The following is a 12,500-nucleotide window of genomic DNA, read 5'->3' as shown; positions in this document are numbered from 1 at the left end:
ACTCTCTCTCTCTCTCCCTCTCTCTCTCTCTCTCTCTCTCTCTCTCTCTCTATATATATATATATATATATATATATATATATATATACATATATACATACATACACAACATTCCTTTATGATTGAAGAATATTTTGACTTCAGCTATCACTTCGTACCATCTGTAGGACTTCTCTTCAGTGGGATATTGTCCTTATGGACAGAAGCGCTGGTAAAACACAGGACATCCGTAGTGAACAACAGAGATCTTGAGTCAGGTTCTGGGAGCACCTTATCGTGATTCATTATCGTCCTTGCAGACATGATCATCGTACTAGGACTCGTGATAATGGATTTTAATTGGACAATTTTACGTTAAAGAGGGAAGTAGGCAGGAACTGGTTTACCAACATAGTGGTTAACGAATGGAATAGATTTAGTAACCATGTAGTCAGCGCTGAAACTATTGGCAGTTTTAAGAGAAGATTGGATACCTTATGGGTGGGGATGATAGATGTCAAAGGACATGGAACTGCCTAGTGTAGGCCATATGGTCTCTTGCATCCTCCTCCATTCTTATGTTGATAATACCTGATGATTTTATTCCATCTGAGGATGGACTCAGTACATAACTCATTTGAATAAAGTTACTTGGCATCAAATAAAAGAATTCTTTGATACCGGTGTCACTTTTTATACAGAGCTGGGCGCGTTCCTAGGTGCGTTCCTCGATGTCCTGAGCAAAGTCATACGAGTCAGGACACCGAGGAAAGCTCCCAGCTCTGCTGTTAAAGCCAACTACAAGCCGCAGCGACGGAGCCGGACAGTGTGACACCGGCCTAAGACAACGCCGCACTTTTGTGTTATTGTGATTCTAAAAGCATCAGTTGCTTTGCTACCCTGGTGGGAACACGGAATTGAATGACATACCTTGGCATTAAACATTAGAAGAACACGGAGAGAGTCACCCGGTATGGAAAGGGTGGTTGTGGAACAAATCACTTGTAGCAGCGATGTAATTCAAACACTCAGGCCCGGCCGTCGCCAAGCTTCAAACTTGGGTCCCTCGGAGCCTGGGACTCGCGTCAACGCTTCCGCGAAGGTCTGGGCTGATTGAGGGAGCGGATGTTGAGGATGTTTAGGAAGGAGGGAAGGGAGAGAGGGAGAGTGGGAGAGAGGCCTCTCAGAACCGGTTGTGGGGTGGGAAGGTGGCAATGGTGTAATCATTGGGAATCTGCAACGTGGGGTAGTCCATGTACACACACACACACGCGCACACATACACACACACACACACACACACACACACACACACACACACACACACACACACACACACACACACACACACACGGCTCGGCGGCGCAGTGATACCGTTCACAACAGCTAATCCAGCGGTCCAAGTTCGATTCCCGCCTATGGCTGAAATAATTTCGGCATCACTGCACTACGAGCCGGCACTCCAACTCTCATGGGCAAGAAGTTTTGTGTGTGTGTGTAAGGTCACAGTACTACGCATAGGTCGGGCATATACTGTATGATCTGTGAGTTCTCATCCAGCAGGATAATACCTGTCGATCACGAGTCCAGCACGTGATCCAAGACCATGGTGAATCACACACACACACACACACACACACACACACACACACACACACACACACACACACACACACACACACACACACACACACACACACACACACACACACACATAAATAGGAACGGTAGAGGAGGCTTATGGTTTGAAAATATTTATTTTCAGGTGGGAAGATGCAGTGAGAGGACTATAGCATAGGTTGGTATGGGGAATAGACATTATTTGTGTATGTTCTTACCTGTGGTGTTTGTCAGACTTAAATAAACATATTTTCGCCAATGTGAAGATATTGTGTGTGCGTGTGTGCACGTGTTATGTGTGTGTATGTTTGTGTGTGTGTGTGTGTGTGTGTGTGTGTGTGTGTGTGTGTGTGTGTAGAGCAGAGTGAATCAAGAAAATTCAAGTAGAATTCTACTAATTATGCAAGGGAACTATAAGGAAGTTAGAAGGGTTATGATAAGCTTTAGTAGTTAAGCTCAAGTCTAATTATCGCATAACTCAGAAGGTGCTTGCTGAGTGGGGAACCCGACAGGTATCCATTGCAGTCCTGGGCAAGGACACATTCAAATACTCATAATTCCAATACTTTAAGTATACGTATATGCGCGCGCGAACACACACACACACACACACACACACACACACACACACACACACACACACACACACACACACACACACACACACGGGGGTTTACGAGACCCAAGATCGAGCCCAGTCGTTACTGTGTGTGTATGTGTGTGTACGGTCACAGCACTGTGAACTCTCTTACGGGAAGGTAATTCCTGTCGACCATATACCCAGCACATGATACACACACACACACACACACACACACACACACACACACACACACACACACACACACACACACACACACACACACACACACACACACACACGAGAACATAAATAAGACAGACAGAGCGGATGATAGTTTGCACGCAGCCTTAGGCTGTATGTTCTCCAAACGACCCATTGAAGGTCACCTTTGTGTTCTTGGTAAGGATGGGTCCGGTTTTTTTTTTTGTGGAACATTATTGTGGGTGTGTATTCCTGTGCAAGCAATGTGTATTTATCTACGTGTTTCTCTCCCTCTGTCTCTCTCTTTCTCTCTCTATCTATCAACCTTTCTTTCTCGGTCTCTCTCTCCGTCTATCTGTTTGTTTCTCTCTCTTTCTCTTTCTCTATTTCTCTTTATTTCTCTCTCTATGTTTGTGTGGGTGGGCGGGCGTGTCTGTGTGTTATCCATTTACGCGTGTGCACTTGCATGTGTACTCTATGAAAACACAATTTATTCCCCAACTCAGTTCTCAGGACTGAATAGAAATGGTCAAGTATTATCAAAAGAGCGAGACAAAGATAGAGAAAGCGAGAGAGAGAGAGAGAAAGAGAGGGAGGAAGCGAGAGAGAGAGAGAGCGAAAGAGAGATGGATAGATAGAGAGAAAGAAAGAAAGAGATGGTAGGTAGACATCAAATATTGAATTGCTTATAACCCAAAGGTCCCTTTAGAAAGCTTATTCATATCAGGAAAGGTACTTGTACTTAATGAAGAACTTTATACGTTACAATTAATAGTCCGAGGCTATATTTTACTTCTTTAGTTCAGTCCTTGAGTTCCCCCTCAGATGAACAAAACAGCATGGCGACGATTGGAATCGAATTTGTTGATTCATCCTTGGAGAAGTTCGAACCGCCATGGAATTATGTCCTTCAACAGACTGACACTGTCCATATTCTGACTTTTATTTATTTATTTATTTATTTTCAAAGACTCCTTTCAACGGGATTCTCGACCGAGGCGTCATCACACTGAGCTTCCACAGGCATCGACCGTTAAAAGTTCGTTAGAGTAAAGACGACTTCGGTTACAATATTTGAATTTTCAAATATCCAAATATTAAGTTATATTATCTTTCCGTCATATATAGCAAAACTGAATGGTAAACTTAGAGATTGTAAACCTAGACGAATGTTAAGGGCCATTTACACGTCAAACAGGTTGACAAACCCGGTTTGTCAGACAAGTGTTTGAAGTGATGTTTGACCGTGTGAATGAGGTATTTGGTCGTCAAACACGTTTGTCGAACGTGTTTGACCACCAAATACCCTATTCACACGGTCAAACATCCCTTTAAACACTTGTTTGACAAACCGGGTTTGTCAAACCGTTTGGCCGTCTAAATACCCCTATAGACACACTGTTGAAACATTCTTAGACAAGTCTAGAATTCTGTAAGCGAAGTCATATTCTAGTTATTCAAACGAAGGTTGGAGGTAAGATGTCGAAGGAAATATAGCCCAATATGATAACCCCTTTAACCTCTCTCAAGCTCGAGATGAATAAAATCGCTCGGCGGCAGCTCCACTGGGACCCGCAAAGCTCCTACGGTGACGCCCTTGAGATATTCTATTCTGGCCAAGAAACAGACCATTTCCAGCATTTTTGAGGACATAAACTCCATCCTGAAATGGGTCTCGACCACCGAAGACTTCTTTCAATCACGGGGCCGTTCATTGAAATGCATCAGTTTGTTCTTCCTCAGTCAGAACAAAATGGACGATAGTGCGTCACCATGTTTAACGGGGTAGAAAAATTATAGTTCCACTTCCAGTTGTCTTTATAGTGATTACTAGTTCACCCTGTTTCCATTTTGCACGTACACGTTATGGGTGATTTTTAATTACTTTTACATATCAAATTTTTATTTGTAATTAAGGAATTTTGGTTATAAATATGAGATTGGATAATTCTTAATGGAGTTAAATCCTTTTTAAAGGGGTTTTAAAACCCTCTTAAGGGGGTCGGATTCCCCTTAAAGTATCTGAATCCTCTAAAAAGAATCTAATCGCCTTAAGAGGAATCCAACCTCTTTCAAAGGGATCCAACCTCAACAGGAAGAGTCCAAACGCCTTAAGCATTTTGTAGCAGCGCCAATTAATAATGATAATAATGATATTAATAATAATGATAATAATAATAATGATAAAGAATAAATAAATAAAATAAATAAAAATTATAATAAATAAGATAAATAAATAAATAAATTCCGGAAGCGTATCACCCCGTTGGGGGTATGGAGCGTAAGGTGTATCCTTGGGGTACTCACTCAATGTGCGGCGCGGGAGTAGAGGATCCTTCTGGCGGAGGTGTTCTTCGACAGGACGATTCCTCGACTCGAACTCGAACTTGGAAGGCGACGAAGACCTTGAGAATAGACAGACAGTGAGTCATTAATAACGCTCGCAAATGCCTTTAACCACTTCAGTACGAGTCAAATTCTTGCACTCAACATAGGCTGCCATATGCACGATGCATCACACTACTCTCATAAACTATAAAGTCACTGCTGTATTATTAATTCTTACTCTGAGTAATAATAAAAACAGAAAAAGTGATCAAACCAGTTCACAGAATCCGGGGGTCACTCATGTACAACTACAAAAAAAAAAAAAAAAAAAAAAAAAAAAAAAAATATATATATATATATATATATATATAACCAAGACACCGATACCGGGATCCTCGTGTACCGTTCGCGCCTCATGACGCCAACGTAGTCATCGTCGTACGGAAATGGTCAAAGGTCGCTTCACACTAGGCCAGGGGTTCTCAGCCTTGCTTGGCTCATGCACCCCTTTCACCATTTGCCAGAATGTCATTCCCCCCTCCTTTCCAAGATTGCCTGTTTCAAAAGGTGCATTCTAGATAATATGCAGATATTATCGCACAGCGTAACACTTTTCTAATCCTAAGACCTGGGTCAGCACTGGTATAATTCCAGCCCAGGTGACAGGCCAGATAGGCCAGAGCCTATATTTGCTTTCCTCACTCCGTAAACTTAATGTGGTCACAATTCACCCCCAGAAAACCCAAAATTCCCCCCTGGGGGTGAATTTCACCCCTAATGAGAACCCCTGCACTCGGCCGATCCTTACCCATCTTGGTGAGTTCGTTTGGATAGAAACGCCTTCACCTCAGATGTCCCGGCTGGCGCCAAGCGAAATTCTTCATCTGATTGGGAGAAGGCTCTTCGATGTGAGGAGTCTCTGATATAGTACCTTGGCGCCAGGCAGAACAAGATCCATTAAGTAACCGGAAGGGGTCATTGGGTCTTCATGGCGGCACACTAGGCTAGCATGCTACTTGCTTTTGATACTTCGTTTGAGTAGAAACGACTCCGGTTACAGTTTTCTAGACTTCCGTAAGACTATTTCAACAATGTGTCTAACATTCGTAATCTAGGTTTAACTTCTCATAATTCGTCATTCAGTTTCTCACTGTAAGACGCAAAAGTAATTTGACTTTTGGAAAGTTGAAAAACAAATCATCGTAACCGAAGTCATCTCTGCTCAAATGAAGTAGCAATAGCTACTAGCATGCTAGCGAGAAATGCCTAGTGTGCCGCCACCTTAATAATGTCAATATTCATTTCACTGTCAATTATAACAACTCCTCGGTTTTCAATATCAACCAAAATCCCTCAGGGTCATCCTCTGGTTACTGCTGCTTACCATATATGGTCAATACTATACAGAAAATTTTGAATATCGTCATTAAATATCTTTAGTTTCCGCCCCCTGCCGCCTCCCTTCACACACACACACACACACACACACACACACACACGCACACACACACACACACACACACACACACACACACACACACACATAGCTCACAGCCATTTCATGATTTGTTATATATATGTATGTATGTATATATATATATATATATTAATAGTATATATGGGGATGATATTTTCTCTTATACATACTTCATTGAAAGTGATGGCTAATTGTGCATTTATTATTCTTTTTAAATGTATGGAAAATACATTTGAAAAATAATAAATGCACAATTAGCCATCGCTTTCAATTATATATATATATAATTATATAAAGGCCTCAGTCTCCATTTGAAGAGGGGGGCGAATCAATCATTTTGGCCCAGACTGTACAGAAAAAAAAATAATAATAAAAGAGGAGGAGGGTCCCTTGTCCAGTCATTCCGCCCTAATTAGTCACCTTTTACGACATAAGGGTGTGTGTGGGGGGGCGAGAGTGTTGCGATATTTTTGTCCTCCACCCAATGATCTATAAAAACAGTACTACCCAGTAGAATGTACAAAAAAGAGGAAAATTAGGGTAGAAACCAATAAAAGAAACGGGTGAAAATCAATCTACCGAAAATAGAATTTGAAAACTTAGGAAGAATAGAACTTAAAACTTCATCAACGAAGAGGAAGACCACCTACGATAAAAAAAAATATGAAGGGCAAGATTGAATGAATCTGCGATGATAAGAACGAATGTATATTATAACGGGAAGCAAGTTTTTGAGTTCGATAAAAACTGGTAACGGGTCCAAAGGCTCGCTTACTGAATAAAAAGGAGGAAGTAGACCTACGAAAAAAATATATATAAATCCGAAAGAAACAGAAATTAAAGAGATATGTAAACGATCGTCAGCAAAATTAATAAATTGATTAATAAAGAAGTGAATAAATGTTAATGACAAGGAAGGAAGAATCCCTATATTAGAATATAAAAAAAAGCAAGTTGGTGACAAAGGTGGAAGTAGACCTACGACAAAAAATAAAAGGGTGAGCAGGGTAACCTACGTTAACAAAGGGAGGAGGGAAGATGTCTATGCTAGAATATGAAAAAGAGCAGGTTTGCGATAAAGGTTGAAGTAGACCTATGGTAAAAAAACAAGACTATGAACAGGGGAACCTACGTTAAAAAATGGAGTAATAATGTAAGAGGAAGTAGATTTGGATTCATTGTTGTATATGCAGTTGATGCATGGGTTCTGTGCATGTATGGGGACAGTGCTCTCAACCAATCTTTTTGTCTGTGTGTTTATATTTCCTAATTGAGATTACCAGGGCTGAATTCTTATATATACTTGCATACATGTGTGTGCGTGTATGTGTATATTTGTGTGTGTGTGTGTAACTTTCCAGATCTTTCTGTACGAAATGGATGTGAGCCCAAATAACTCATCAAAGTTACTCAACGTGATTCCCACGGTAAATGCAGAGTCAGTACCAGTTCGTGATCGACAGTTATTACCCTCCCGGATGAGAGCTCAGAGCTATGGCCCGACCTTTAGATACTGCTGTGACCTTACACACACACACACACACACACACACACACACACACACACACACACACACACACACACACACACACACACACACACACACACACACACACACACACCTAGACACACAGTTCCTCACCCACCAGTGGTGTTGGAATGCCGGCTCGCAGTGCAGCGATGCTGAAATTTTCAGCCCTGGGTGGGACGCGAACTCGGATTGTTGAATTAGTGGTCCAGCGCGTTACCACCACACCATCGAGCCGATGTGTGTGCTAACACACATATACACACACACAAGCGCACACACACACACACACACACACACACACACACACACACACACACACACACACACACATACACACACGAATACAAACACGTCCTGAGTGAGTTATAACTAAAGTGCCTGTGGCATATTTTGAGTGCCAGCGTCCTTGGCATTTTGTCTGTGACCCCCTTTTGTGTCCTGCTGGAAGTCCCTTTTTCCTACCAGGGACCCACGCGTGTCTCACGTCTTTGGAATTGTTGTTAGTATGCGACGATACCCCTGCCAAAAAAAAAAAAAAAAAAAAAAAAAATTCTCGAAATTGTGTATTCATTCAAAGTGCCAGTGCCAATGTGTGTATATAATATATATATATATATATATATATATATATATATATAATTGTGTGTGTGTGTGTGAGAGAGAGAGAGAGAGAGAGAGAGAGAGAGAGAGATAAAAGTACTGAAGACGTGTTCTAGAAATGCAAGTCAGCCACTTCGGTTGTTTCTCTTCAGAGTGGTTAAACTGATTGTATATGCATATATACTTTTTAGTGACTTTCTCTCTCTCTCTCTCTCTCTCTCTCTCTCTCTCTCTCTCTCTCTCTCTCTCTCTCTCTCTCTCTCTCTCCCTCTCTCCCTTCGGAGGAAGTATTTCGATGAACTCACTACCGTCGTGGAGTGGACGAGGGAGGAAAGGAAGAGAGTAAGAGAGAGAGAGAGAGAGAGAGGGGGAGGCGTTATCTTGGACCTCATCAACTGGAGCTAAAATGGGGGGAATGGGGAAGCATCGTTTCTGGTGCCCTTCCCCCCATCCCCCATCCCCCCAGCTGCAGAAGATGGAGATGAAGATAGTATGTGTGTTATGGGTTGGGAGGGAAGGGAGTGCCTTTGGATACGTGGTGTTCAACACCACTCATATGACGTCATGCACTGGGGACTTCATTTGACGGTGACGTCATTGATCTGTGACAATAACGTCATAAATGGGTGGCATTCATCGACGACGTCATCGATCGGTGACGTCATTTATCGTTGACGTCCTGTGCCGGTGACATATTTGATTGGTAACGTCATTGATCGGTGATGTACCGGTAACGTTATACACCGGTGACGTCATACATTGGTGACGTCAATCACAGGCTCTTCTGCCTAAAACCATATGATTTCAATCAGCGGGAAAGGGGAAGATGAGATAGATTCGTATTTTATTGTCGTCAAATGTTTTTTATTAAAGTTAGAATGTTCTAGTTGACGTCAAGCATCATATATTTGGTTCTGTTTAATCTCGTAGGATTTTTATTCACATCAATGTCCTACTCTCCTACTAACGTGGACCTATACAATCAATATTATTGCACAATATTTCGTATTGTGCAATATTATTGACGGTGACACAAAGTATTGAAGACATCAAATGTACAGGCCAAACATGTGTGCCTCTTCAGTGCCATCCCTACAGCCATTGTCAGTAATATTGCACAATACGGAATATTGTGCAATAATATTGATCGTGTAGGGCCCGGTTTAGTAACCATGTAGTGAGCGCTGAAACGATTGGTTATTTCAAGAGAAGATTAGGTTAACCTTTTATGGATGGGGATGTTCTTATGTTCTTATGAGGAATGTTACCTGTTCGCCTGTTGGGAATCAAACTCAGGACTTTTTCCTCACGAGGGCGGGCAGCACCATCCACGGCCTCCACTCATAAGACGGATTTTTTTATTATAGCTATTTTCACCGGGTTGGTAAGATTGGATGCGATGACTTACAGCACTGTATCCAGTCGGAACAGTACGGTGAAAATAACGTAAAACACCCGTGTGGAATCGACCTCCGGGCCCCGGTCGGTCGAGGCCTCGTTCATCTCGAGGTCCGTCACCCTTTTGACGGGAGACGATTCTCTACGACCTATGCCGTCATCTTTGGCCCCAGTGCTCCGATAGCCAGGGCACGTGGTGATCACTGGTAAATGTTAGTGCTGGGAAAATATCATATAAAAAAGTGAATGATATTGAATAATAATGATAGACATTGAATTAATAAGATAAAACCGTTCATGGTGAATTACGGTAACCATTTATTTATTCATTATTATGGCCGAGCGGGTTAGAGCGTCGCCACTTGCGGGGGAGGTCGAGGTGACGGCGGTTCGAACCCTCCCGCCAGCGATTTGGACCAAGGGCACGGTTCATTAAATTCCACGTTACAGTCCTCCGTAAGGGGCACCGTCCTGGCCTCCTGATAAGGGGAATTCGCGACGTTAAACCAAATTATTATTATTTTATTATTAATATTATTATTACTTTTATTGTTACCATTATTATGATAATAATTATTATTATTATTTTATTATTATTATTATTATTATTATTATTATTATTACTTTTATTGTTATCATTATTATTATAGTAATAATAATAATTATTATTATTATAATTATTATTATTATTATTATTATTATTATTTTTCTTATTATTATTATCATACCCGTCTGGGGTATTGGCTGCTTGTTATTGTGGCAAAGTAACATGCAGTCGATACTTTAGGGTCTATATGGGGCGCCCCTACGGACCAGAGCCACACATCATTTTGTCTATGATAGAAGAAATTCTGTTCATAGAGAAATGATGACACTTTTATACTACGACTGTCCCTCCGTTATGCTGTCCCCCAACCCCTTGTTGCTGTCCTGTACCATTTCTCTGAGTATTCTCTTTCTGATTGGGGGAATTCCCTGTGGTGGGGGAAAAGAATACTGCCACCAAGTTTTCCCACTTGGATCGTAAGAGGCGAGAAGAAAGGGACGGGGAGAGGGACTAGGCATCCTTCTCCCTGTAGCCCCAAGGGGCAACTTCCTAAATTGAAAAGAAAAGGCATAAGGGGTGCTGGCGGGCCTCGGGCCAGCACCCTAAGGTTTGGGTCTTTTAATGTGCGTGGATGTGGTACAGATGAGAGTAAAAGGGAAGAGATAGGTAGTATGTTTGTGAGAAGAAAGTTGGATGTGTTGGCTTTGAGTGAAACTAAGTTGAAAGGGAAGGGCGAGTGTATGTTTGGGAGTGTAAGTGGGAGGTTATCAGGAGTGAAGAGAGGGCGAGGGAGGGAAGGGGTGGCTATTCTAGTAAGTGAGGAGATAGGTAAAGGGGTAGTGGAGTGGAAAGAGGTTTCCTCAAGGATAATGTGGATGAAGGTGAAACTGGGAAAGGAGATGTGGGTCTTTGTAAGTGCATATGGGCCGGGCAGTGAGAAGAGCGTGGAAGAAAGGGAGGCCTTTTGGATAGATTTAAATGAGTGCATAGAGGGTTTAGGAAGAAATGTCAATGTAATAGTACTGGGAGACCTTAATGCTAGAGTGGGAAATGGTCCAATCGATGGAGTGGTTGGGAAGTGTGGAGTTCCAGGAAAGAATCGTAGTGGAGAGTTGATGGTGGAAATGTGTCTAGAAAGAGAGTTGATGATAGCAAATACAGTGTTTCGGAAGAAAGTCAAGCATAAGTACACATGGGAAAGGGTGGTGGAGGGAAGGGTGGTAGATAGAGCTTTAATGGATTATGTAGTGGTAAATAGGATTATGATAGGAAGAGTTAAGGATGTACATGTGCTAAGGGGAGAGGGTGGGGGAATATCAGATCATTTTTTGGTGGAAGGTAAGTTGAGAGTGGAGGATAGATGGAGAAGGAGGAAAGGGACAAAAGGTAGGGAGGTTCTTAGAGTGAACTCCTTGAATGAAAAGGAAAAGGAGAAGGAGTACGAAAAGAAGCTGAAGGAGGAGTGGGAGGGAGTAAAGGATAGAGCAGAGATGGGTGTGGAGGAGGAATGGGGATGGTTCAAGGAGGGAGTCTTAAAGTGTGCAAGGATGGTGTGTGGAACAAGAAGGACAGGGGGAAATAGAAGAAAGGGTAGTGAATGGTGGGATGAGGAAACAAAGAAGGTTGTAGAAGAGAAGAAGCGAGCATTCACAGATTGGTTACAAAAGAGGACAGGGGAGTCATATGAGACGTACAAAGAAAAGAAAAGAGAAGTAAAGCAAAAGGTAAAGGAGGCAAAGAGGAGAGCAGATGTGAAATGGGGTAGGAGTATGACAGAAAATTTTGAAAGTAATAAAAAGATGTTTTGGAAAGAAATTAAGAGAGGAAGAGGAGGCGAATCAAGTAGGGAAGAAAAGGTAAAAGGTACAGATGGAGAGTTGATAATGGAAGAGATGGCAGTGAGGGGAAGATGGGCAGAATATTTTAGGGAGTTGCTGAATGTGAAGGAGGATAGGGAAGGAAAGATAGCTGCAGTGGGAAATACGAAGAAAATGAGAGTGATGAGTGAGGAGAATGGAGGAGAAATAAGGAAGGATGAGGTGAAGGCAGTTGTAAAGATGATGAAAGCAGGTAAGGCACCTGGTCTGGATGGATGTCATGCAGAATGTCTGAAAAAGGGAGGTTCAGTGATGGTGGACTGGTTGGTGAGATTATTTAATGTTTGCTGGAGAGAGGGTAGAGTACCGGAGGACTGGAGTAGTGCCTGTATAGTTCCTCTTTACAAGGGAAAAGGGGA

At 42.1% G+C, this 12,500-nt stretch overlaps 2 protein-coding genes across 3 annotated transcripts in view; one reads left to right on the top strand and one right to left on the bottom strand.

Annotated features, from left to right (window-relative positions):
- LOC143027558 (DNA-binding protein SMUBP-2-like) overlaps positions 1–12,500 on the top strand; it is a 208,907-nt gene that overhangs the window by 120,467 nt on the left and 75,940 nt on the right. The window lies entirely within an intron of this gene.
- LOC143027557 (alkaline phosphatase-like) overlaps positions 1–12,500 on the bottom strand; it is a 108,961-nt gene that overhangs the window by 87,587 nt on the left and 8,874 nt on the right. The window contains exon 2 of one of the 2 annotated variants that reach the window (XM_076188868.1): positions 4,691–4,788. Coding sequence is in view for 1 of the 2 variants with exons in the window: in XM_076188867.1 (XP_076044982.1) it covers positions 910–924 (15 nt within the window). In the remaining variant the exon portion in view is untranslated. Of the gene's footprint in view, positions 1–909; positions 1,077–4,690; positions 4,789–12,500 lie in introns of those variants that run through there. The other variant, XM_076188867.1, reaches the window with a different exon arrangement.

The sequence above is a fragment of the Oratosquilla oratoria genome, chromosome 8 (assembly GCF_046742065.1).
Source record: "Oratosquilla oratoria isolate Oo_2021 chromosome 8, ASM4674206v1, whole genome shotgun sequence".
Taxonomy (NCBI): domain Eukaryota; kingdom Metazoa; phylum Arthropoda; class Malacostraca; order Stomatopoda; family Squillidae; genus Oratosquilla; species Oratosquilla oratoria.
This window is presented reverse-complemented; position numbering and strand designations above follow the sequence as displayed.